This window comes from Thamnophis sirtalis, unplaced genomic scaffold (assembly GCF_051295495.1).
Source record: "Thamnophis sirtalis isolate CommonGarterSnake01/CBP01778 unplaced genomic scaffold, rThaSir2_p1.2 scaffold_6, whole genome shotgun sequence".
Lineage (NCBI taxonomy): Eukaryota > Metazoa > Chordata > Lepidosauria > Squamata > Natricidae > Thamnophis > Thamnophis sirtalis.
Genome location: NW_028261386.1, coordinates 90580445 through 90608126, shown reverse-complemented (window position 1 = coordinate 90608126; position 27682 = coordinate 90580445). Strand labels below are relative to the sequence as shown.

The 27682-nt window shown below is 35.4% G+C and overlaps 1 protein-coding gene across 1 annotated transcript in view; it reads right to left on the bottom strand.

Annotated features, from left to right (window-relative positions):
- Positions 1-27682, bottom strand: part of MAP3K5 (mitogen-activated protein kinase kinase kinase 5) — a 133578-nt gene that overhangs the window by 9164 nt on the left and 96732 nt on the right. The window contains exons 13-26 of the mRNA XM_014072682.2: positions 24160-24255; positions 22429-22510; positions 20979-21112; positions 18419-18546; positions 17643-17779; positions 15779-15884; positions 12027-12184; positions 11506-11683; positions 11169-11189; positions 10078-10255; positions 9512-9680; positions 6701-6886; positions 5549-5654; positions 809-1043 (exon numbers count right to left, since the gene is read on the bottom strand). Of these exons, the coding sequence (XP_013928157.2) occupies positions 809-1043; positions 5549-5654; positions 6701-6886; positions 9512-9680; positions 10078-10255; positions 11169-11189; positions 11506-11683; positions 12027-12184; positions 15779-15884; positions 17643-17779; positions 18419-18546; positions 20979-21112; positions 22429-22510; positions 24160-24255 (1914 nt within the window). The remainder of the gene's footprint in view (positions 1-808; positions 1044-5548; positions 5655-6700; positions 6887-9511; positions 9681-10077; positions 10256-11168; positions 11190-11505; positions 11684-12026; positions 12185-15778; positions 15885-17642; positions 17780-18418; positions 18547-20978; positions 21113-22428; positions 22511-24159; positions 24256-27682) is intronic.

The following is a 27682-nucleotide window of genomic DNA, read 5'->3' as shown; positions in this document are numbered from 1 at the left end:
AGGTCGATGGGCACTTTACCTTAGTTATTACAATGGTAATAAGGGTTAACCGGAGAGGCAGTTTCTGTAAGCAGGGCAATAAAGATTAGGCTAGAAACAACACCAGAATGTTTCCTTCCTGCCTTCCTTATAGGATTTGCTCTGTAAAGTGGGAAAAAACAAAAGATTTCTTCCAACAACCGGTTCTCCGAACTGCTTAGAAAGTTACCAACCGGTTCTCCTGAATAGATAGTAAGGTTGAACTGGCTGAATCCCACCCCTGCTCCAGTGTCTAATAAAAGTATCCACCTCACATGTGGTGAAGTGGGAGACCACTTGGAGGGAGGTGTTTTCTGCTGGTGCTGCCCTCTTGTGGTACACCTTACTATGAGCTCTAAGAACTCTGTCTTCTTTCTTGATATTAGGAAATGGTTTTTTAAAAAAAAAAACCTCTCTCAAAAGACATATAGAACTAGGGAGCAAGGAATGATTGTAACTGAGATGATTGGTGGTGTTATTAATGTGATTAATAGGTTATGCAATTATAACTACATGAGTGTAATATGAAATGTATGCTACTTCAATATGGTTATTTATGATTTTTCACATAATTTAAATATTAATGCACTCTTAATGTTTTGCTGTAATTTGCCTCAGTAATATCCTATTGAGGTAGCATACCCTGTCACCTTCCCCTGGTTCAGGGCATTACTAAAACTGGATTGATAAAGGTAAAGTAAGCCAAACAGAAACAAAAATATCCACATGATGCATGCATCCATTTGAAAACCTTGAACCAATTTTGTAAATAGGGGAAATTCAAACACACCTATTAGTTTCCAATTTCAGCCTCCCAAGTTGAACATTGAGAGATCTCTGGGCAGCCTGAGAATCATGAGATACTGTTGAACTAAGGGTGCTCACTCCTGAGGTAGCTACTGCATCATCCAATACAAGGCAAGGACCTTGAACTGCTGGGTCAGGAGCATGTTCCTCTTCAGCTTCAATCTCATCTTGATCTGCATTATCACTCTCAGATGCTAAGCTGAAGTGCGTCCTCAACTCTGCAAGAAATTGAATTGTTTATTATCGCAACAATCAAATTGCAAACAAGTATGATGAACTCCACAACCTCAGAGCTGCTATTTATCTAGATCAGGGCTATCAAACCTGTAGGCCGGATGCGTTATGCACTGGTCGCGCCCACACTCATTTTAGTGAAGGGGTGGAAAGTCGCGATGTTGTGTGACGTAACGCTGCATGTTCGACACTCCTGATCTAGATGATAAACTTAAAAACACTTTTATATAAAGTGTTTTTATATAAAACACTTTATATAAGTTGAGATTACTAGCCCAATGAAGCTTTCATGCAAATCCTGAAATAAGAGATTCCAGAGTACTGTGTTAGTCATTAGCATCAAATGACAACAATAACAACAACAATAACAACAACCATTCCTTATTTTTAAGAAATTTCTAACCCTCCTGTGTTCCCTCTGTATTCTGTTCACAGGATCTTTAGAGGAATCAGCTCTCCTGGAATCTAATGTGCATATATGTTATTATGAATGGCAGAAATTTATCACACATAGCAATAACACTTATATACAATAACACTTATATTGAGTATAATAATAAGTGCAATAACACTTATATTGAGGAGCTGAGGTGGCGCAGTGGTTAAAATGCAGCACTGCAGTTCAGCAGTTTGGCTGTTCAAATCCCACCAGGCTCAAGGTTGACTCAGCCTTCCATCCTTCCGAGGTGGGTAAAATGAGGACCCAGATTGTTGTTGGGGGCAATATGCTGACTCTGTAAACCGCTTAGAGAGGGCTGAAAGCCCTATGAAGCGGTATATAAGCCTAACTATTGCTATTGCTATACTGCTTCACAGTGCTTTTACAGCCCTAAGTGGTTTATAGAGTCAGCATATTGCCTCCAACAATCTGGGTCCTCATTTTACCAACCTTAGAAGGATGGAAGGCTGAGTCAACCTTGAGTCGGTGAGATTTGAACTGTTGAACTGCAGCTAGCAGTCAGCTGAAGAAGCCGGCAGTACTGCACGCTAACCACTGCACCACCTCAACTCAGTATTATTGGCAAAATTAATTTTTTTATTTGAAAACTAAATTTTGCACATTGCTGTTTCTACAATATTTTAAAATTCAAGATGACACAATAATTTCCTCTAAAATTTCCTACTGCTTGTACGTCTTCAATCAACTTTTTCTTTAACCTTTGGAAAATGAAAGGGTTAGCAATGTATCTTGAAGTCTTGGCTCAGTTGCTTTTCCAACAGATGACCAAATACTTATTATTATTGTTTTTGTTGTTGCTGCTGCTGTTGTTATGCTTCTCCATGACCGTTCTGTAAAATGGTGTAGGAAAGTATTATCTAGATCTTCTCTCTCACTTAGTGGCCCAGAGCATAGCCACTCAATAAAACATTTATTGTTTCTCCTTCCTCCTATTCGCACCCAAATGCTCTTAAGTTGATTCTTATGCTCAAATTCCTGGATCTCAATATGTGTCGGCACTTCTTTCACATACAAATATAACCTATAATGCATGCTTACCCTTTGCCTTCCCCTTTGAATAAATTATATCCTCCAGTCCTTCTTTTCTACTTACCAGATTTCAGTAATACCTGCTAAACCACATTTATTTTCCCGTATTCAACTTGTTCCTCATATTATGTACATTTATATAGACACACTGGAAATTTTAGATCACATAACTTTGTCTATTCCTTCCTACATTTATTCACATGCTCATTATTAAATTGCCTCAACATTCTGCATACTCTGCATAATTGGCATTGCATATTTTCTAGGCTCCTTTCCCCACAGGATTCAATTAAAGCTGTGAGATAAAGTATGCAAGATGATGATGATTGAAATGTACATGCCAACAACTCCTTCCTTTTTATGAGGTACAGCCCATTTGTTGCCAGGAGTCGTTTACCAAGAACACAGACTACCGTAACTCAACTGGCAGCCATCTACATTGTTAGCCAATATTTTTCTCTTTCTTCCCTGGTTTTCCCTTCCCTTTAACACAAAGAAATGAAACAAACCACTTTTGCCCTGGGCTTCTTTACTAATCTTCTTCCTTGGAGTGCCTTCAAGACTCTGTGTCATGTCTTCCAGTGTGGATTGGCAGAAAGGGATGAACATGTTAAATCATGATTTTTTTGCAAAATGCAAAAAAGCCTGTTTTTTGAAAAACAGTGGCATTTTTGCCACTGAGGGGGCTGAGGGAAGGCAAAAAAGCCTCAGATTTGCAAAAAAAATGGCCCATTCACAAAAACGGAGGCTTTTTTGCCTTCCCTCAGCCCTGCTGAAGGCTGCAGAAGGCTGCTGGGCACTGAGGGAAGGCAAAAAACCCCTCTGTTTTTTGCAAAAATGGGATGCGAGGTGGGGCTTCAGGAAGCTAAAAAGGCTGTGTTTGGTGTATAAGATGCACCAACATTTCCACACTCTTCTAAGGGGGGGAGAAGGTGCATCTTATAGTCCAAAAATACGGTAACCAAAACCAAATTCTTAAGACATTCTCATATTTTTTTTAAACAAATATTCATCACTCAAAAGAAACCTTTCTATCAGCACTTTCATATTTTAAACATTCTCCATCAGTTTTTCTATTTTGCTAAACAGTTTATAAGGTTTATCTAGTTTTTCTTTGCTTTTATATATAACTTGTTATCATTTGCTCCATTTTTTCTATCAAACATCACTACCTTGGTTTTGATACGTTAATGTTCAGATTCCTACCACAAGTTGAATCATGCAATCCAAAATTTAATACACATAACTTGGGACCGCCTCCAACAACATGAACATAACACTATTATCTGGTTTGTTACTGCCCTGTACTTATTTTTTTCTACTGAATTTTTTTCTCTTTCATATCCTTTCAATCAGAATTCCTGCACACAACTTACAGTTTTCATTTTTCAGTTCCACTCTTTGACATTTCATTATCGCTTTCACAAAATTATCTAAAGCATTCTAACAGAATTTTATCCTAAATAAAATTCATGTTTAATTCATTTCAATTTGCCAAAGGCTCACTGCTCTTTCTTTTTAGCCGCTTAAAACAATGTACGCTGTTTTATTTTTTATCAAAACAGCCATTCTTCACATCTTTAAATTAATTTAACACTGTATCTTCTTTTTCAGCATTCAGTATTTTTATATAATCATCTTCCCCACAAATTTGTTTCCATATATTTTGGTAGCATTGTGTAACAATTCTTTCCACATTCCTTTTTATGTGTACTTTTCATTAATTTTTTTTGAAGATTAATTTTCATGCAGAATTTGAACTTTCTCTTCCTGCACTTCAGTTTCTTTCTTCCCCCCCCCCCCCTTTTCTCTCATTTCTTCCAACAGATAAGGTACTGTCTCACATTTAGTATCTCTCATCAACATTGTATCTTAAATGGATTATCTTGATCTTTCATCAGGAACAACCAAATGTATCAGACTTTATATTTATATTCGGTCTTTTGCCATGTGTTCATATTGTCTTATGTAGGAATCATGTATTCAAAACCCAGACATTTTTCTAAGTAGGTATTCACAATCATCATTCTCACTCATGAATATCTGAATGGCCCAATCACTTGTTCTGTATCTCATTCTTCCTCACCCACTCATGTCACAGAATAACCTCCCCCCCTCCCAATATCTTCTTTCAAAATAGTACAGAACTTTAATTAAAACCCATGTCAGCATCTTCTATTATTACCATTCACTGAACTGCAACATAAAACTTTACCACAAATATTTGGATTATAATTTTCTTACATTATCACAATAATATAGATGACATCTGTTCATTCATAATTAAACCTACTTCTTTAGCCCCTTCCTTATATTATGGGCTACTACACTAGTTCAGATCACCTTCCTTCAGACCTACATCCTTGTCCTCTCTTAATTTCATGGACATACAACATACTGCCCCTTTTTTTCTTCAATGTCATTCATTAATGTGACTTCTCTAAAATTTCAGTCTTCTTCACTGTCAGAATGGTCCTTAAATAATTGGCCTAGGTTATTTAAGTTTTCACATAATTGTCTTTAGTAAGATAGAGAAGCTATAGCTATGTCACATATAGTATTCTTACTAATTCCTACTAATGATAACAAAAGTATCATTTTTTTTGTATATTTCGGACAGCATGATGTAATAATAGTCAATCGAAGCCCAGTTTTATGTATTTGTTTGTTTATTAAACCTATATCACACCCATATCGCCTAGAAGCAACTCTAGCTTTACCTAAACAAATTCATATTATTCTATGCAAACCATGGTTTCTTACCTGGACACTTTGGAAATTGACCTATGGCTGGCCACATCTTATTAGCTAGGAAGGATATGTGATAACACTGACACGTACATAGGACTTGTAAAACAGTCAAATATACTGACATATAGTCACAGCTCAGAAGTGAACAGGAATAAACAAATGTATAACGTACGCCAAATCCAGCAGCTTTTTCTTTCATATTAAGTATGCAAGTAGTTAAATTATTTTAAAAAGTGACTAATATCTTACCAGGTACTAAAATAGTAATAGCCGTCTGCACAGCTTTGCGGATTATGCTATCCAGTGCAAACATCCAATGTGGTTTAATATTGTGGGTTCGTAGAACTTTATTCACCTTGAAAGAGATACCAGAATGACGAAACTATTATTGATCTGTAAACAACATCATGTAGATAATTCAATCTGGATATACCATGTTTACTACCACCACTCTACCTAAATAATCAGTTCATCATCTAACCAGTGATCAATATTTGAAGAGCAAAATACTTCTGAAAGACAAATTTGTATCCATTTGTATGAATTCACTTAATTTATAATTTCTTTCTACTAACCAGTATAACACAAAATGTTGTGTTATTTTAGTTACTTAAAGAACAATCTGTATAATCTGTATCTTCTATGCAGACAAAGTCTTTCGTATTTAACAATATCTAAACGTGTGAATCTATTATTAAATCTTCAATACAATGTTTTCTGAGTTAGCAAATATATATCACACAATAATAAGAAGCTATAATTCACTTGACAGAAGGCATGCAACTATAACACCTAAACAAACATTAGGAATCTACAAATATTTAATAATATTCTTATTATTCAATTTTGAAAGCAGTAAAAGATTTCTATCCTTCTTCCCAACATTTGGGCTGGAGAAATGAATGATACCCTTCTTCTCTAGATCTCAAAGATCAGAGAAAGTTGCATCATGTTCACCAAGAAATAGATTATTTGCCATAATATACAGAAGTAGAAGGATTCTGCCTCAAGCTATCATTATTAAACAGATGCACATGCACAAATTCATCTAAACCAGGGGTGTGAAACTTACAGCGTCACATTGTCATCATATGACGCATCATGACTTCTCCCCCCTTTTGCTAAACTGGTGATCGCCAGCATGTGACACATCTGGCCTGCAGGCCACGAGTTGACACACCTGATCTAAACTGAATAGTCTCCTCTAAAGAAATTTTGAAATGGTTATATTCTTCATGACAGGCCATGTCAATGCATCTGAAGATCATATGCTGGGAGAGTAATGGGCTTCCTTATTCAGTTGGCTGGCCACTGCTGGACTAGATGGGCCAAGGATCCAATCCAACAAGGATTGCTTATGTTCTTAAAATTAGCAAAACAACAAGCCCAAAATATACTTACTGCATCTTGGAAACCAAAGAGTACTAACTGAACTTGGCTAATGCCATGACTGTCGAAGTCCAGCTCCAGTTTCAGCTTTGAAAGTGTATTTGCAATGATTTTGCGATCTGTAGATCTTACAAATTCTCGGAGGCTAGCAACTAAAGTTGTAATGTGTTCCCATTTCAACTTAAGCTCTTCAGGACCCTGTTAGAACAACAAAAATAGCTAAATTCATTTGCACAACTCTGGTTAGTATTAATAAAAATTAAGAATATAGCTCCCTATTCAAATTCTGCATGTGTTTATTTATTTGCTACCCATCTTGTAATGAAACTATATATTTCAACGAAGTTTCCCCCCCAAAACTGTATTACATATATTTTTTTGTGGTTTACTAAGTGAGCATTAAAACCAACAGGCTTCAGTTAATGATATATGTATACCCCCTATTATATATGGTCCATGATCTGACAATAGACTAAGAATGCTAGTATAGTAAGGGTGAGATTTGAAAGAATTACTATGGTGTTTATATTCTGTTTGAAGTGTGGTATATGATTGGGACTGTTGGAAACAGGATGTAAAATTCTGGAATGAGAGAAACATAATGTAAGTCACAAAGATTCAATTTGAAGAGAACATAATAATGTTGTTTTCAGTTATTATGAGTACAAAATAGTTCATCCAGTAACTCAGTCAACATTAGTAAAGGTTACAAGATCACTTCAGTAAGAATTAGCTTAAATTGTTTCCATCCTCTACAATTGTCTGAGGAAGGAACAATTTAAAAAGAAGCCCTTGGAAGAATTAATTTGCCTTTGAATAATTAAAACTGAGTCATAAAAGGGATTGGAAGCATATCAAGTATGCCTTTCTATGTGAAATGTCACTGGAGAATGTTACTTTGAAGCAAACCATTTCCATTTTTTTTCTTGTAAATTCAAATGTTTACTAGAAATGATAAAATTAGAGTCATTGGCGTAATAGTTCAGACTGAACAGCACTGGAACAGATCTATATATCCACAAGGAAACTCAGATTTGACATAAACATACACACAGTTGAATCATGGAATACCAAAGTAAATGAACTAAGTGCCATCTATCTATTAAAATGCAACTTCAGCAATCTATTTGTACATTGTCTTTTTTTTTTAATAACACCTGCAATCAGTTCCATGTTTCTGCTGCTCTTGTTAATTTCAATATTAATATTAATATTCTGAAAAATATTCAATGCTAAAATAGATTTTAAAAGGTTTTTGATATATACATTGATAACAGAGGATTTTAAAAATTAATATTCAAATGAGGCCAAACTTTTCCTTTTAAACGGATAAACAAGGGAAAAAAGCTATTGAAGATTATTTCAATATATTATTACTGCAATGAGATTAGTATATGCACAAAGATGCAAAGATTGAACACTCCCCACTACGGATGAACGGTTGGTGATATTGACAGAACTTGCTGAGATAGACAAACTAACTTCTTTGATTAGAGAAAGGACAATATCTACATTTATTGGTGCTTGGAAACCTCTTATGTGTAAAAATGAAAAAAAATGAAGTTGTGATTTATGGTTTTGATGATTAGACACAACAGATTATAGAAAGTCATGATATATCTTTAGAGACAGAGGTTCAAATATAATTGTAGCTATGATTCCTGTGTGGAATATCACTCCCTTATACCGTTGTATCTTTATATTTTTCTCTTTTTTCTTATTTTCTATTTTCTTTTCTAATTGCACTTTTAGCTTTTTTATTGCTTATTGCTCTCCTTTTTGTTTCTTGCTTTTAATATAGTTTGCACTAGTCCTATTACTGCTCTTTAAATTTTTAACAAAAATTTCACACACACACACACACACACACACACACACACCACCTCTTTCATATTCTTCAGATTAGCTGTTTCAAGTGGTCTTTGATTAAAATTTGTGCATGTGAAATAAAACTGATTCTTCTGGCAGTTTGGAACCCAAAGGAGAACCATACTCTCAATGTGCCTTTTTCTAGTCCTGATCTTCCAAAATGACTTTAATTGTTGTCTTAAAAGCTATAAACTTCAAAAAGTCTGAAAACTATGGACAATTGCATTATACAATTGTTACATCCAAAAGTGTAACATTCCTATTTACAGTTGTCTTTTTAATTTTTAATTGATTACACTGTAACACTTATACCAATAATACTTTTTCCAAATTGATATAAAATATACAGAAATAAGTGATTCTGAATAACGTTCTCAAAATATTTCAGCAACATTTGTCACTGCATATTTACTGCATAATTTGACTTTGTTATTTTATTTTTTATAAAATCAAGATAACCTAAAATTTTGCCATTGATTTATAAATAATACCAATGATGACTTAACAGGAAACCCCAAATAATATTAACAATGCAGAAACTTAAGCATATACAATTTGTACAGTATTTAACTCTTCTATGCCTTATTTTGACAAATATATAGAATTTTTTTTTCTGGTTTGGATAATTAAAATATATCAAATTGTCAGGGATTCATTATTTTTCTGCATAATTCCAATAACATTTTCAGAAGGGATGTCTCATGCGTAAAACCATTACATGAGTGAGCATTAATGGCAAATAAGTAAAGGTACAACTATAGTTTAATCTTGCAATTATTTGCACTTAAATATATTTATTCTCTGCAGGATTCCTAAAAACGTGCCGATGATCACCTGTAAAGAAATATGTCACTACAATATTATATACACTTGCAATATGTTTTGATCCCAACATACTATCCAATGTATTTTGTTTTAAAAATAATGCTAAACATATTACATATGTTTCTTTACCTGAGCTAAGGCTTCCATCAGATTTCTCACTACCTTATCCTGGTCTTCTGTTAGAATTCTGTGAAGGGTAGCTCTTCGTTCACTGTCCTTTTTTAGCATAAAAAAGCCAGAATCCTTCTCTTCTGGTGAAGGAGGAGCACTGTGATCCTCAAAATTCTCATCTGGGATGCTGTGAATATTTAACAGTACAAACAATCATGAAGAAATCCCTTTTTTTTAAATGATTTTCTTTTTCATAACCTAGCATGGATATAGACTAGACTAGACTAGACTAGAATTCTTTATTGGCCAAGTGTGATTGGACACACAAGGAATTTGTCTTTGGTGCATATGCTCTCAGTATACATAAAAAGACAAGATACATTCGTCAAGAATCATAAGGTACACCACTTAATGATAGTCATAGGGTACAAATAAGCAATCAGGAAACAATAAATATAAATATAAATCAAAAGGATACAAGCAACAAAGTTACAGCCATGCAGTCATAAGTGGGAGGAGATGGGTGATAGGAACGATGAGAAGACTAATAGTAATATTAATATTAATATCACTTGGACAATTACCTTAGGAAAAGAGACCTTAGTCCTTTCCCTTCCTTATCACCACAGGATTTGGCTCTCATTTTAAAGGAGAAGGGATCAAGTTTCAACTCATTGTCAGGTGAAACTGAACCATATTCACTGCTACTGCTTGTGTCTTCTACAAGAACAGGAACAGGCAAGGATATGCTTCGAAGATATTCTGCTCAATGAAACAGGAAATAAAGTATGATCAAGATATATATGGAGAGCAAACTGTAACAAAACAATTCTCCCCAATGCATATAATCTATCTACTAAGATCTCCCAAAGGTTATATTATCTTGGATGAAAGAATTGTATTAACTGCGTACAATTCCAAAATGATGGCAGGAGTGCAGAAAAGAGTTCTCTGTGGTATGAAAAAGTACAGTAGTACCTTAGTACTCATCATTAATTGGTTCTGTGAGATGCTATGAGTACCAAAAACAATGAGTGCCAAACAATTTTTTCCCATAAGGAATAACATAAAAGTCACAAGGTAGCCGACATCAACAAGTTCTAAGTTATGCATTGAGTACCAAACAAAAAATGAATACTGGGGCAAAATTTCCACGTCAAAATGCATTGAGTACCAAATATATATGGAGAGCAAACTGTAAAAATTGAATATAAGTATATATTCTATATACTAAGACCTCCAGGAGTTTTCTTGGATGAAAGAATTGTATTAACTATTTCAAAGCAGTTGAGTATTAATATATTACAGTATCTCACTTTTAACAGGATGGCATAGTTATAATGTATCAGTTGCCTTTTCAACTCTGCATTATAAAAATAAATTTCTAGTATGTCAAGATAGATAGATAGATAGATAGATAGATAGATAGATAGATAGATAGATAGATAGATAGATAGATAGATATGGACAAACAGACAGACACACACACACACACACGTGTCTCTCTGTGTGAGAGATATGTAATATATGTAAATTCAAATGATTTTTTGCAATATTTCTTAGAAACGTCTTCTTGTTACATATATTTATAGCTTTATTTCTTGTGAGTTAAACCTATCTGAAATTTCAGAACATTTTAAAGCATCTCAGAAAAAATATTAATTGCTAAACTTACCATTTGATCCAGCTGTCAGAGCTGTGAAAATAAAACAAAAATAATGTAACATTCAGAATTGCTCAAGTCAAACAAAGGAAACTTGATATAATAGGGCTCCAATGCAGTTAAACTTTGTATTGTCAAATTTCTACTAAAAGAATGGAGATACTGTATTTATGCAACACACACATATGTAATATTCTAAAAACATTTGGCAAAACTCATTACTCCAAAACCATATCAGTTAGTGGGTACCGACTTGCCATTTGAAAAAGACTGTCAAGTAACCTGGCTTTGTTAATAATGACTTCTAATAATCTAAGATCTCCCAAGTAGAACAGTTGGATTTCTTCACCTGTTAGTTTTGACTGTGACTTTCTTTTTTTGCTGGTGACTTTTAAGAACTCATCTACAAGAAGCTCATTAGCACAGGTCCTCTTGTCTGGATCAGGTTCAAAGCACCTCAGCAAAAAAGCTTTTGCCTCCACTGACATGGATTCTGGAATCTCAGGATGTATTTTGAACATTCCAACCTAATAAATGCAGATGAAAATCAAATTAAAACAACAACACCACAGAAGCAGATCGTTCATCTTTTGAAGTGCTCTCTTTTGTGCTCTCATTAGCTGATGGATATAACAGTCTTTTGTTCTTTGATAGATATTATTTTAAAAGATAATCCAAATAACATTTTAGCATTTTGTTTTCTATGGTATGTTTTCATCTTCAGTTGAATCTAAATATTAACAAAATATGGTGTAACATTCCCCCTCTAGCCAGTTATCATATCATCTTGTTTTTTTTCAACACAGCCTTGACATAGTTTATTTTCCTTTTTCCTTCCCTTTTCAGGAAAATGTAATTATCTAAACTAACCTTAAACATGGCTGCTTGTGGTTCTCCTAGTTCATAAAATGGAGGCTTTCCTGTGGCCATTTCAATAATTGTACAGCCTAAGGACCAGATATCTGCAGCCTTTCCATAACCTCTTGGTCCTTTATCAATTATTTCTGGTGCCATATACTGAAGAGTACCTGTGAAAAGCAGATGTATTTTATGCATATTTAATAACAAATTAAAAGAAGGCATGTACTAAAACAAATGAATTCTAAGATTTTACATATACATTTATGTCACTGAATTTAGTATTTATATGGCACATTATATAGTTTCAAATGTCTCACCTACCTTTCCCTTTTCAGGCTCAATTATCCTAGTTTAATAGATTGCATTTGATACTAGCCTTGTACTTATGATCTGTCTTTAAATGCTTCTAATCTAATCTATCAACTATAGTCAAATCAGCAAACAATGATTGAATTCCTCTTTACAAACTAAGACATGAAATTAAGATCATAAAACTGCAATTAAACAAAACTAAAAACTGATTTTTTTTCCTTAAATGGAAAAGGGAACATTACAAGAAGAATGTAATTATAACCTTAGCTTATATAAGTTGAATGCCATGTCAAAAGTAGGCTATTTTATTGTCCCTAAAAATGCTATAGAAAAGATAGATCAAGGCATTTTTCCACTGCACATAGGATTTTTTTTTTGGAGGGGGGAGTTAACAGAGGCTATTGATTTATAATTTTTTCATCCTTTTCCTGCAGTGCGGGAAGGAGAATGCCATTAACCTTTTATATATGTGTGTTTTCAGCAAGAGCAGATATTACCTTAAATATTATGTTATGTCAAACATGCATTAAAAATAATATCCATCCTGTCTAGTTTGGGTATAAGGAACAGCACTGAAATAACCATACAAGGATAGCCATGTGATCGCCTGAAGATTTCAGGACTGATCTGTGAACAGATTTGGAACATGAATAAAATCTGGCCATCCTTTAAAAAAATATTATTCAATGCACATTGAATATTATTTTCCAAAATAGATCTCCAAAAAAATAAAAAATGTCTTCGCTAACAACAAACTCTGAAGTTATCATATAAGAAATAAAAAGCAAGAAAATATTGAGTTTACGATTGTAAAAATTATTGTGTGTGCTGGCATGACTTTGTATTTTTTGATTCAGGACCAAGACCATATGACTAAAAAAAACCTAGTTTTTTTCTACCTGATTTTGTTGTGATTTTGTAATAGTTTTAAGGATCACTGGGCTTAGTTCCATAGTAGTCTCAAAAGTAGTCCACTACAATAAACATACACGAAAAGAGCTATTCACACATTATGCTGTCTTGGAAGAGCTACCAAACAGAAAGCTTACAAATATCTCAATGACAGAGCAATAATTTCCATAATATGGTTCAGCATAGGTGTCTGTAACATGCTGTATACATAGGTGTCCTGAATGCTATATGACACAGGCCAATAGAACAACTGGGTGCAATTGGGATTTTTTAATGCTATTTTGAATAGTCCCCACTAGGTTTTTTTCAATATATTCAGTAGTAAGAAAGATTGGAAATGGAATCCAACATTTGGGAATACAAAGTACAGAATGGCTAATCACAAAGCTATATCTATTAAATTTAAAAACTCCAACTAAATCTATTCACTGCTTCAAAGTTACATTTATATTGTTTTTATTTTCTATGAGAAATATAAATTCAGTATAAAATGTAATACATTTTTTTAAGTGCATGCAAATGCCAGCCATAATGTTGAATATTGAGACAGAACACACACAATTCCTAAGCCAGCTAATGTTATGCTTATGTATGGCCTTTAATTGGACCAGAATGTCAGACTGATTAAATAGGCTGCACTTCCTCTAAATCAGGTTCTCAACCTTCCCAATGCCGCGACCCTTTAATACAGTTCCTCATGTTGCGGTGACCCCCAACCATAAAATTATTTTCGTTGCTACTTCGTAACTGTAATTTGGCTCCTGTTATGAATCGTAATGTAAATATCTGATATGCAGGATGTATTTTCATTATTACAAATTCAACATAATTAAAGCATAGTGATTAATCACAAAAACAATATGTAATTATTTATTGTGAAATGGTTTGCTAATGAATATTATATTATAATATAATAAATATAATAAATATCATATCATATCATATAATCTCATATAATATCATACAATACTATAATACAATACAATACAATAATATAATACAATATAATATAACCTCTAACCTTGTTACAAAAAGTCCATGAAACATTTCAGTTGGTAACAAAATAAAAATAAAAAAGAGAAAGACAGTAAAAAAAATAGGTCAAAGAGAAATACAGTACTAGGTTGGATAGCCCCTCCTATTTTTCATCTTGTCCTACTGGTTCTTTATGATTTATCAATTGTTGTTTGTAACTAATGATTGTAACCATTATTATGACCTATGACCTATTACTTGCTGTTTATATGTACACTGTGATTTGGTGTACTGGAGACAAATTCCTTGTGTCTTATCACACTTCACCAATAAACATTTCTATTTCATTCTATTCCTATTTCATTCTATTCCTATTTCATTCTATTCCTATTTCATTCTATTCCTATTTCATTCTATTCCTATTTCATTCTATTCTATTCTATTCCGATTTCATTCCTATTCCCATTCCCATTCCATTTTCCTATTCCATTCCATTCTATTTTAAGCATGGAAGCTTAAAACTTAAAACTAAAAAGATGTAGTGCTTTATTTTTTTTCAAAGCAGCTGCTGAAGATGTTTTGTGACAGCTACCTCCCCCCCCCCCACTGGCCCCTAAACTCCTGGAATCCTCTCGCTCGCAAGTTTTCTAACTACTCATTCATTCATAGATATTGTGGAAAGGAAACGAAGGCGGGTCTCCTTGTGAATGGAGGTTTTTTACAGAAAAGGGAAATCCCGAACATCTGGAGCCAGCTGCTGCAGAGCGCCCGTGTAAACTTCCGAGTCTCTGAGGAGGAGGCGGCTGCAGACTGAAGGGACATCATCACCGTCCTTCCCTCCTCGGTTCTCAGTTGCTTCTTCCTGGCATCCCCTCCCCTCCCAGCTGGGAGATCAGCCTGACCTCCTCTCAAGGCGCTGCCTCAGCGGTGCTCACGCACTCCATTCTCTCCCCTCCCCTTGTTCAGCGCAGCCATCTGATCCATCCGCCAGTGCCTCTCGTGTTGCAATTTGCTGGGCGCCGGCTGTCTTCACGGCGCTGCTCCTGTCAAGTAGCCCCTTCCTTTCGCAAGGCAGCACCCGCCCCCACTGCCGCTGCTCCCCTGGCCCCAAACACTGGCATGCAGGTTTCTTGGTTCCTAAGACCATCGAAAATATGTGTTTTCCAATGGTCTTAGGTGACCCCTGTGAAAGTGTCATTCGACCCCCCCAAAGGGGTCATGATCCACAGGTTGAGAACCACTGCTCTAAATCAATTATCAGGAATATTGCTGATAACAATGGAGATTGCTATCCATATCAACAGATGATTATTTCTACTTATGTGGACTACATCATGAACATATTTTCTAATGTAAATTTTCTTAATTTACACTTTTTAAGATTTGCATACATTTAAAGCACTGCAGAGAGAGGGTATTTTTTTCCTAACCAAGGCAAATAAAATGGGCATGTTATACCTATTAGGAATCCCAAAGACTATGTTTAATTTATGAACACTGAACATTCTTCCTGACATTGAAATTAGGCAACTTTACAATATACTTTCAGATTTAGAACATACCTGTGAAAGTCTCAGTGCAAGGATTGATTCCAGCAAGCCTCTTTGATGTGCCAAAATCTGAAATCTTTAACACTCCACTGTATGTGTTGATAAGAACATTATCCCCCTGGGGGAAGAGAACATTTGAGATCACAGTTTCACCTTATGACTGACATCACAAAACAATCTGCAGTTGAAATGAATGCTGAAAAGTGATTATGAATGAAATAGATGTTGCTATACCTTTGACACTAGATTATGTCTCTGATGACCCCCTCATTCCTGAATACTGAACTAGTATCTCTAAGTACCTTCTAAAACAATGGTGGGGGGAGACAATAAAAAGAGGCAATTCAAAAACTGTAGGGAAAAATTATTTTCTTTACCTAATATTGTGTGGTTTTAATTATTTTTTTATCAACATAATTTCTTAACACGTTATAAATCTGGGCTACGAAAACTGTGGCATTGCAGATGTTGTTGAACATCTCCAGTATTTTTAGGAAGCATAGCCAGATGCTGGAAGTTACAAGTATCAGAATTCTAGCATTCCATTCTGTTGTTGTAGAAGTTAATACTCGTAGTGCTTTGGTGAAGTTTACCAATATAATTGGCAAATGGCAGGCAAAGTCACTTAATAGATTTTACTTTGTCTTCCTCCCTCTACTGTCTCTTATAAGAATTGAAAGATCTAACAAAACTATTACAAAGCAAGAGCATAAGAGAGGAATTACTTGAAGCCTGGCTGAAAAATCAGTTGATTTGTATAAATTTTCTATTTTCATATGAAGAACATATGAAACGTATGTTCACATCAGGAACAATTCCCAGGACAAAGAAGGAAAAGTTCTCCAATCTTTTTTGGAATCATTTGGGTTTCCCTCTATTCTATCAGTCAAGAACTCCCTGAGCAGGCTACCTCATGGTAGCATAGCCATAGCAGTTGGTTATATTAGAAAAAGAACAGTGAATTGCAATATATTGAAAAAATAAGTGTTTTGAGGCAAAACGTATGAAAGATAGAAAAATGAATAAATGGGGTGGAGAAGTGACAGAACAGTAAATCACATCTCATGAACCCTTCGTATTTGATACTATCCATCATCAAGGGTATGTAACCCCTCACTCACTCATACAAATTGATAAATGTGAGAATTCCACCAGAAATCTTGAAAAGATTTCTGATCCCTGATGTAAATTAATATAGAAAAGGGGATTGGTTAAAATAATCACAAGTCAGGTATGTTCTGTGCATCACTATTTCTTTAGGTAACTGTAAAAGGACATGAATCAGACACTGTGGTGGAATCTGCAGCTGAAATCGAGGGAGATTGGCTATTCTGAAATCATTGAAAGGGAGAAAATGGCAGAAAACAGACCCTCCCTAAATCTTGCAGCGCTCATCTAATTGCTAGCTGTTTGTAGTGAGTGCAGTTAGTCTGGCAAGATTCTTATAAATGGGTGAGTAGCAATAAACATATTTCTCTGATCAACTTCCAGTGTTATTTGGGTTCTTTGTGTCTAACAGACACCATGCTTTTTCCAAAACCTTTTGAAGAACCTACAACTAAAACAAGGCTGAATTCAGATGAGAATTTCAACTAGACTACCCCACTAAATTGCAAACATCTTATCCACCATTATTTCATATCATCTATTAATCCTAAAATACTAAGAACTAAATCAGTTCCAATGCATTCCTATTTGTGGATATCTGTTCAGATTTCTCTATTTACTATGATCAAATGGGCATTGAGACTTTTTTCCTTTCAGAGAAAAGTTGGATTAATTTCATATTCATAAAATAATTTTACATTCATTCATAACAGTTCTTTCTGCAAAGGAATTGTATTATGTACACTTTAAAGTACATAGCAATTCCCACCTTTATATCTCTATGCACAATTTGATTATCATGGAGGTATTTTAATCCTTCAAGAATCTGTTTGGTGTAGAAACCAATTGTCTGTTCATTATCTTTCAATGGTCCCCATTTTGATCGCAGAAGAGCTGAAAGGCTGCCTGTAATATAAAGAAAAAAATGTTTCAAATGAGACAAATGCTAAGGGTAAATAGCAGCTCCTACTTGATTTCCTAAAAAAATGGAAAGTGTTTATTATAACACTAGGTCCTTTTGTAACAAAAAATATTCTGATTATCAATATACCAGGTTAAATGCAAACTCAAGCAGATCTGTACAACAGTTTATCTTTTCCTCCTCTGCCTAAAGCCACCTGAATTCCCTCAACCCTACAGAGTAAACCTAGATGTGTGCAGAGGAAAGATGCAAGAATGTATTGGAGGAAACTTGGATTGGATACAGTTTATTACAAACATTATTGCAGAACTAGTTGCATTTTTTTCTTAATATAAAACAAAAACAAATAGTTTATTCTACTTCAAAATGTTACATTTTATTGCTTTTCTCTCATTGATTAGTGAATTGAAAAACAAATTTTGTGAATTCTAGACAATATTTCACACATCAACTTTCAAAATGTTAATGAAGAAAAACTGCTTTATAACCTTCTATAACAAACCTACTGACCTAGCAACTGGCGAGGAATTCTAGAAGTAGTAGTCCTAGGTTGACAGAAAATACAGCAATGGAAAACATTTGAATAAAAATGCATTAATTCTTTAAACCTAGAAATGTTTTACCTCCTGGTACCTGTTCCATGAATATTTTAATAAATCCATCTTCACTAAATGAACCAAGATACTGAACAATGTTCTTGTGTTTGAGGTGTTTGTGTAAAGCTATTTCTTCATGTAAAGGCTGAGAATACCTAAAAGAAAAAAATAGATTAGCGTGATTCAGTCCCATAGTTTTCATCCCATGGAATTTATTACATAGTACTCAGTTTATAAATAAACCCACAATAATTCACAGATGGCAGTACTTTAAAGTAAAAAACAAAATAAGCACAGAAAATTATCTAGTTGGTACAAAGGAGATATATTTCCAAAAATTGATAACTCAGAACAAATACAAGGCAGAAGGCATGAAAGCTGACTAAATCAACAACTTACTAGTACAGAAAAATACAGTTCCATCTCATAGTTTTGGTGGTGTAATCCAATATAAATTTGAAATGGGTGTTTTATAGGACATGTCAACCATGGATGTTTGCTTAAGTGCAATAGCATTTTTTTTTCCTTTCCATTGAAACAGGTTCAGTTTTGAATCACATTTTCTGTGCTTTTCTGGCAAAGTTAAGATTCTGAGTCAATTCTGCAGTACACCATCATCTAAGTTTTGTTATTCTCACTTAGCTATCTGAATAGTTGTTCATGTTAGTCAGTTTTCCCTATCTTGGTTTTTCCAAATACTGAAATACAACTATTAAAATGACCAACTGCCACTCCTTAGTTTTAGCACTCATTATCAAGATTTGTGAGTACTGGACTGTTATTTTCACAAATTTTAGCCACCAGTGGAATTTTCTCAGAGATTATAACACTTGATTTTTTGCAGTTATATACACACAACTTTCTATAGTATGAAATTCTGATCCTATTCACATTACAAAGTTAACTAGACATGAGAGACAGAAGATTGAATTTGATATAATAAGAATTGTACATGGATAACGAATAAGGAGATCACGAAAACACTAACTGCAAAGAAACCGATTAGGAACTGCTGTATGATATACGATGGAACCTATTGTTCCTATGTTGTTTTAACTCATGTGTTTGTTTCTGTTGATGTGCTTATGTGTTTAAAATAAAAATTAAGAAACAAAAAAAAAACTGAGTTAATTTATTTTAATTTAATTAAATTAATCTAGATTTAACAGACCTAGTCTAGTTTGAAGGTAAACTAAGTCTGTTCTCGAACTTCTGGGTTGCCCATAGGGCCATTTTTTGCCCTCTGGAGGCTTCAGGGAAGCCTCTGGAGAAGGCAGGGGAGGCTGTTTTCACCCTCCCCAGAGAAAGCCTCTGGAGCCTGGGGAGTGCGAAAAACAGGTTCATCATGGGCCAAAAGCAGGTGGAGGTCATGTGTGCATGCGTGGGGGAGGGGGTCATATGCATAGAATTATGGGTGTGTGTACACCTGCGTACGATCCCCCCTGTGCTCCCCCTCCCCCTGCTTTTGGCAGGTGATGGGAAAAAGGTTAGCCATCACTGATACAAATCAAGTTCCTGAAGCATTAAAAGGAAGCATGTGTAGGCAAAATTATCACTGGTCTTGTTAGACAAAAGCTGCTGTAGGAGAGGATAGTAAGAAGAAAATAGATTTTGGGAGGGAGAACAAAAAATATTTAATGCTTTGTAAGTGCACCCCCACTTTTTCCCCCTAGCAAAGTTCCACATGCAAATGAGTGCGGATAAATACACTTCAGGAAATCTGCAAAAGAGTCTAATCTCTCTGCTTGGCCAGATGGCCAGCTAAATGAAAGGATTAAGAACACCCATGCCATTTCTGTGCTTTAAATCATCCATTGCCAAAAGGGATGGGAAATGGAAATGTGTGTTAATATTTCATAATCTCCTAAGGTACTTTTTTTTTAACTTACATTCAGAAAGCACTTAGCCACTGGACCAGAAGCTAAGGGAACATAAATAGCCATAAAATAACTAACCCATATTAAATCCAGCTAGGCTTACTAAGCACACTGCATAGATACAAATACCACATGTTTGAGTGACCTATAATTAAGCATTTTGTGTTCATGCAGCAATTGTCTTTCGGGTCTAATTCTGCTTCCCGAGTCTCTGGGCCCAGGTGCAGAAACCTATACACAGCTTTGTGATGTGAACAAGGACAAGAAGACTCCTTTCATACCATTATGAAAAAGCCATGGTGGTGCAATGGTTAGAATGCAGTATCGCAGGCTGCTGACTGCTGGCTGTCAGCTGTTCGGCAGTTTGATTCTGACCGGCTCAAGGTTGACTCAGCCTTCTTTCCTTCCTAGGTCAGTAAAATGGGGGCAATATGCTGAATCTGTAAACCGCTGAGAGAGGGTTTTAAAGCACTGTGAAGCAGTACATAAGTCTAAGTGCTACTGCTATTACTGAGATGGTTGAACAACACCTATCAGGACCCTTTTTCTGATTGTCTATGGTTGGTGTATCTACTGTTTGAGAAATAAGTGCTTCTCAAGAAGGAACACCTTTGGAGATCTATTATTAGTTTTTCCAACAGAACACTGGTGAGCATTAGCCGTGTAATTGTAAATATAGCAGCATCTGTCAGCATTCACTATTACTATACCTGCTATCTCTTTCTGGGATTTCTTTTATGGCAATTCTGACTTGATTGCTCAGATCTCGTCCTGCATAAACTATGCCATAAGTGCCTTTCCCCAGAATGACTCGATCACCATTTTCATCATATTCATAATCATACTATAACAAGAAAAAATACACAAAAGGGAAGGGATATGTAATTCTGTTATGTGTCAAACACAAATACTGTAATCTTTTGGGAAGATGTGATTCAACAGTGGCTCAAACCAAGGACAATCAACATCTTATCTAAATGTCAGGTCAGTTCCGTTGTGTAATCTGTGTTTATTCTTTTTTAATCTATACTTTATCTTTTTTTAAAAATCTATACTTCATAATGGTGAATTAGCATTCCCGGGAGGAGAGGAATCTTATAAAAGGTAGTCCTCATTAAGTGACCATAACTGGGACCAACAACTTGCTCATTAAGCAAAGAGGTTGTTAAGTGAAACCTGGACTGTGTGTATGATCTTACTTCAACTTTCAAAAGCCCTAACTACATGGACTGGTTGTAAAGTTCATTTTTATTGCTGTTGTAACTATGAACAGTCACTAAATGAAGCAGTCACTGAATAGGATTATTTATAAGACAATTTCTGTTTAAAATGTAACTTCTATTTGTTTTCCACTGATCCATATTTTCCCCATGAACCTTCTTGATGTTTAAAAAAAAGATCTAAACATCCATGTGGCAGCCAATAATTAAACACACTGCCTTGTTTAACGACTGTTCAAAGTTACGACAGTGTTAAAAATATAACTTTATGACCAGAACTCACATTTACAACTGTCACAATGTCCCTGTGGATATATGATCAACACACATAACCAGACACTGTGTAACTGATGGGCTTTTACAACCTTGCTATGTTTTAAAATTACATAATTGCCATTTGTGTGTTTCCGATAAACATTGGAGAAACTTGCAGTAAAATCACAAGTTGCAATCTTTTATTTTTTGATACTTTGCTTAACAATCTGCGGTGACTCGATGCATTATCTAATTGGAAGTGATGTCATAAGTCCATCATGGTCACATCATGTTTCCCTTAGTGACTGCACTGATTAGCAAGGGAGCACCAATTGTGGTTGCTAAACAACGATTACCTATATGCTCAACAGATGATTAAATATCAAATAACAATGCATATAAATATTAGAGTTTGAACAACTCTTTAAAATGTTCATCTCTCTGCAACAGGTTTATACATGAATATGGCTTGCTTTTTTCTCCGTAATGTTATTGTAGTACTGCAAAAGAAACATGAGGTTGTAAATCACAATAGTCTCTGTTCCTGCTAACAAATGCTTGAAATACAGCAGCATCAAGAAGAAAGTCTAGAAAGCAGGCAAAGTTATGGATATGAAGTGGAACTTGCTATGGAGCTCTGTTTTTTAAAATAGGAAAAATAGGAAGAATACACAGTTGTCTTTACCTCCAGAGAATCTCCATCACATTCACCTTCCTCTGTGTTTTTTCCTATTTCTTCAGTGATGCTATTAACCATTTCAAAAAATCTGCCAAAGATAAACAGTATTCATATAGAAGAAAAGAACAATGGGCAGAGTAAAACTTGGTGATTAGCAATCACAGCAGACTCTGATTGATACCACAGTTATGATTCATAAAAGAAATTCTGGGCATGTTTTGATATATCCCCTTCAGACTGCACCTTGTACCTCAATATACAATTTTGCATATTGTCTTGGTAAACACAACAATACCCAGCATATAGTAAGAGTTAGAATATTGGAATAAAACAAGGGATCACCTGACTCAAATCCCCAGACAGCTTTAAAGATCACTGAATGTCTTTAAAATAATTGCTATTCCTCAGCTCACGATAATTCACAGGGTTGTTGTGAAAATAACAAGTATGGAAAGGGAAGAAGCATGTATAATGCCTTGAACTGTTGAGAAAGAATAGGATAAATATAATAAATAAGCACTGACCTTATTATGTGTGATGCCATTTGAAAATATATGTATCAGAGGTGATATTCTTGTTCAGACCGGGTCACCCGAACTGATAGCGGAAATAGCTATGGCATCCCATTTAGGCCCTTTTTTTAGCCAAAGCGCATGAGCAGAAGGCTGAGCACATGCACGCGCTCACATTTGCAAAACGGTAGGGAAGGTAAGTGAATACCATCCCTCATATGTATGGTGGTTATGTCACTTGAGAAAGAGGGGTTTTAATATAAATTCCAATCTAATTTTGGATTTACCATATTTTTTGGAATATAAGACACACTTTTTTCCCCTCAAAAAAGAGGCTGAAAATCTGGGTACATCTTATACACTGAATACAGAATTTTTTGCCTGTCGAAACTCCTCCACCTCTTCACCGAAATGGCTGTGCATAGCCTTTGGGAGGCTTTCATGGGTGCTGGGGAGGGCAGAAATGAGCAAAAAATGGGCTTGTTTTTGCTCGTTTTTGGGCTCCCCCACCCCCCAGGAGCACTCTACAAGACTCCTAAAGACTATTCATGCCCTTTGGGGGGGGGAATGGCCCGTTTTTGTGAAAAATGGACTATTTTTGGGAGGTCTGCAGAGTGCAAAACCTTTTTTTAAAATTTGCCTCTTCAAAATCTTGGTGCGTCTTATACTCCGATGAGTCTTATGCTCTGAAAAATATGGTAAACAATTCTTTTTTAAGTTTCATATCTGTTCCTAAATGCTTGCAAAGAAAAAGTTATGGAATGCATAAGTTATAGAATGAGGTATAGGAAAAATTATGTAACATAGGGGATAATCCATAACAGAAGCCATTCAAAACTAAGACAATTTAATTTAAATCTTCAAAATACAGAAACAAATTTGAATGGGTAGATATTTGGAAGATTTAGTATAGACCTGGATGGCTTTACCACAACAATGATGTTCCCTGGTAGTCTCTCATCCAACCAGACTTGACTCTATTTAGCTTCTGAGCCCAGAAAAAGTCAGCCAGGCAAAAAACAGCACGAATGCATTTCATAAATACAAAGTGAATGCTACTGCTTAAAAACTTCAGAAGCTGAAATTAAACTGCGAAATATTCTCAGTAAATACAATTACTTTTCATGCCATAGTGGATTTTAAAATGCTTTATCAAATAATAACATGGCAGATGTAAAAATAGCATATTTATCTTTTAAAATATGAAATAAGAATCAACACGTACTTTTTGCAGTGATGTTCTGTACAGAAATAGATTTGGAAGTCATCTGAATTGTGTAGTACATACAGGAAACAGCATCGTTCTTCAAATTTTGAAATGCTAAAAAGAAACAAGGTTAGAATAGATGACTAATATGTCTTTATGAAATCTTTCAATTTTTATAAGGAATGAGAAATTTTAATGCCTGATATCTGAAAAATTCTCCAGAGTAATTTTGTCCTTATTTTTAAGAAGAAAGATAAGGTGAGGATATGTTAAAGGAAGAAAATCCTCCCTCAGACTATACAAAACAAAAGTATTGAATGAAGCTGAGGTTGCTTCTTTACAGAACAATTAAGTTAATTCAATATTTAAGGTAAAGATTCCCCTTGCACATATGTGCTAGTCATTCCCGATTCTAGAGGACAGTACTCATTTCCGCTTCAAAGCCGAAGAGCCAGCGCTGTCTGAAGACATCTCTGTGGTCATGTGGCCAGCATGACTAAATGCCAAAGGCACACAGAACGCTGTTACCTACCCACCAAAGGTGGTTCCTATTTTTCTACTTGCATTTCTACAAGCTTTCGAACTGCTAGGCTGGCAGAAGCTGGGACAAATTACGCAGTGCTAGGGATTTGAATCGGCGAACTGCTGACCTTCCTGATCGACAAGATCAGCGTCAAAACCAATGAGCCACCACATCCCTATTCAATATTTAGAGATTCCCAAATATGGCTGTGCTATCATTTCCAAACTCTTGAGTCTGTAAACTTAAATGAGTGTGGGAAGGTTATCAAAGTATACAAAAAAGCTGAAAAATTTATTCTTGAAATACTTACAGCATATTAAGTAGGACACTATCAATTATTTGAAGAAAGATAGGTAGCTACCTCATTTAAATGGACTGCATCTCATTAAAATTATAAACCCAGTTCAACTGTTCTCTTAAAAAAAAACTCTGGGAGGATCATTTGGGTTTGGAAGTTCATGAATCACATAAGAACTCTACGTAATTCATGGAAAGGTCATCAACCACCAAGAATGAATGATGAAGATAACCCCCAAATGATCTCCTATGGCTAAAAGAACACTTTTCCCCTCCATGGTATGAAACTGACTACATACTGGAAGCCATTGGAGGGCACCCTAGCACAAACTTTCAGTCACTGCTGTCTTTTTCCTGTTAAACGTACCAAAAATTCATCATTAAATTACGGCTGTCGAATAATTAATCTACGAAATATATTTTAACATGAAGTAAACAGCAAATAAATACTAAAATATTACTGACAGATCATTCCAACTGCATAGCAATCGTTTTCGTATTTCCAGAATAAATGCTACCTAAAATCTGTCTAATAATTTACGACAAGTACCCTTATTGAATTTGATTAAACACTTGAAGATAATTAAATATATAGATGTCTAGGTGAATTAAATATATATATATATAATTGTATTGTTAATATAAGAAGGAAAACAGAGTCCTGCTACATCAGGCCATATGGCAGCCTAAGCTTGCACGTTGTGTCACATGGGAAACAATTGGAACGTAACCCAAGTTTGGAATGGCTGGAATCCTCCTTCCACAGTTGCTTCTCAGTAACCATATTTAAGGACTTAGTTAAACAATAATGCAGTTAGCATTAGTTATTGATAGCTTGATTTTCCATGACTATGGAAATTTTCAGTCATCATGACTATCTGAAAGGTGCTTTTTCAAAAGGCAACTGGACTATGTTTTTTTCTTCAGGAAGATGTTTTTGCTTCTCATCCAAGAATTGATGAAGCTTTTGGATGAGAAGCTAAATGTCTTCTTTCTCAAGGGAAAAAATAGTCCAACTGCCTTTTGAAAAAGCACCTTTTTGAGACTTGATACTTCATGCAACTTTCAAATCCACTTTTAAAGTCATTTAAATTGCCTGCCTCCTATCGCAACTGTTTGCAGTCAATTTTACAGCTGTGCTGTAAATCAGAATCTCCCTGCATTTACAGTTGCAAGAAAAAGTATGTGAACCCCTTGGGATTACATGGAGTTTTGCATGAATTGGTCATAAAATGTGCTCTGAACTTCATCTAAGTCACAACAATAGACAAACACAGTCTGCTGAAAATAATACTACACAAACATTAGATGTTGCCATGGTTTAATTGCACATAACATGTAAACATTCACAGTGCAGGGAGGAAAAAGTATGTGAGCCCCTAGCCTAATGACGTCTCCAAGAGCTAATTGGAGCCAGGAATGAGCCAACCTTGACTCCAATCAGTGTGATAATATTGGATGTGTTGCTGACAGCTGCTCTGCCCTCTAAAAACACACATCTGTTATGGGTTTACTGGTTTCAAGAAGCACTGTCTGATGTGAACCATGCCTTGCAGAAAAGAGCTCTCAGAAAACCTACGATCAAGAATTGTTGACTTGCATGAAGCTGGAAAGGGTTACAAAAGTATCTCCAAAAGCCTTGATGTTCATGTGTCCACGGTAAGACAGACTGTCTACAAATGGAGAAAGTTTAGCACTCTTGCTACTCTCCCTAGGTGTGGTCGTCCTGTAAAAATGACTGCAAGAGCACAGTGCAGAATGCTTCATGAGGTAACGAAGAATCCTAGAGTGTCAGCTAAAGACCTATAGAAATCTCTGGTACATGCTAACATTTTTGTTGACACATCTACAATAAGGAAAACATTAAGCAAGAATGGAGTACATGGGAGGACACCACGGAGGAAGCCATTGCTGTCCAAAAAAAATATTGCAGCACATTTGAAGTTTGCAAAAGAGCACCTGGATGTTCCACAGCACTACTGGCAAAATATACTGTGGACAGATGAAACCAAAATTGAGTTGTTTGGGAAAAACACACAATACTATGTGTGGAGAAAAAGAGGCATAGCACACCAACATCAAAACCTCATCCCCACTGTAAAACATGGCAGAGGGAGCATCATGGTTTGGGGCTGCTTTGCTGCCTCAGGGCCTGGACGGATTGTTGTCATTGATGGGAAAATGAATTCCAGAGTTTATCAAGACATTTTGCAGGAAAACGTACGACCATCTGTCTGCCAACTGAAGCTCCGCAGGGGATGGGTGATGCAACAGGACAATGACCCAAAGCATACAAGTAAGTCAACACAAAAATGGCTTCAACAGCACAGAATACGCCCTCTGGAGTGGCCCAGTCAGAGTCCTGACCTCAACCCGATTGAAATGCTGTGGCATGACCTTAAGAGAGCGATTCACACCAGACATCCCAAGAATGTTGCTACACTGAAACAGTTTTGTGAAGAGGAGTGGTCCACAATTACTCCAGATTGTTGTGCAGGTCTGATCTGCAACTACAAGAAATGTTTGGTTGAGGTTATTGCTGTCAAAGGAGGGTCAACCAGTTATTAAGACCAAGGGTTCACATACTTTTTCCTCCCTGCACTGTGAATGTTTACATGTTATGTGCAATTAAACCATGGCAACATCTAATGTTTGTGTAGTATTATTTTCAGCAGACTGTGTTCTTCTATTGTTGTGACTTAGATGAAGTTCAGAGCACAT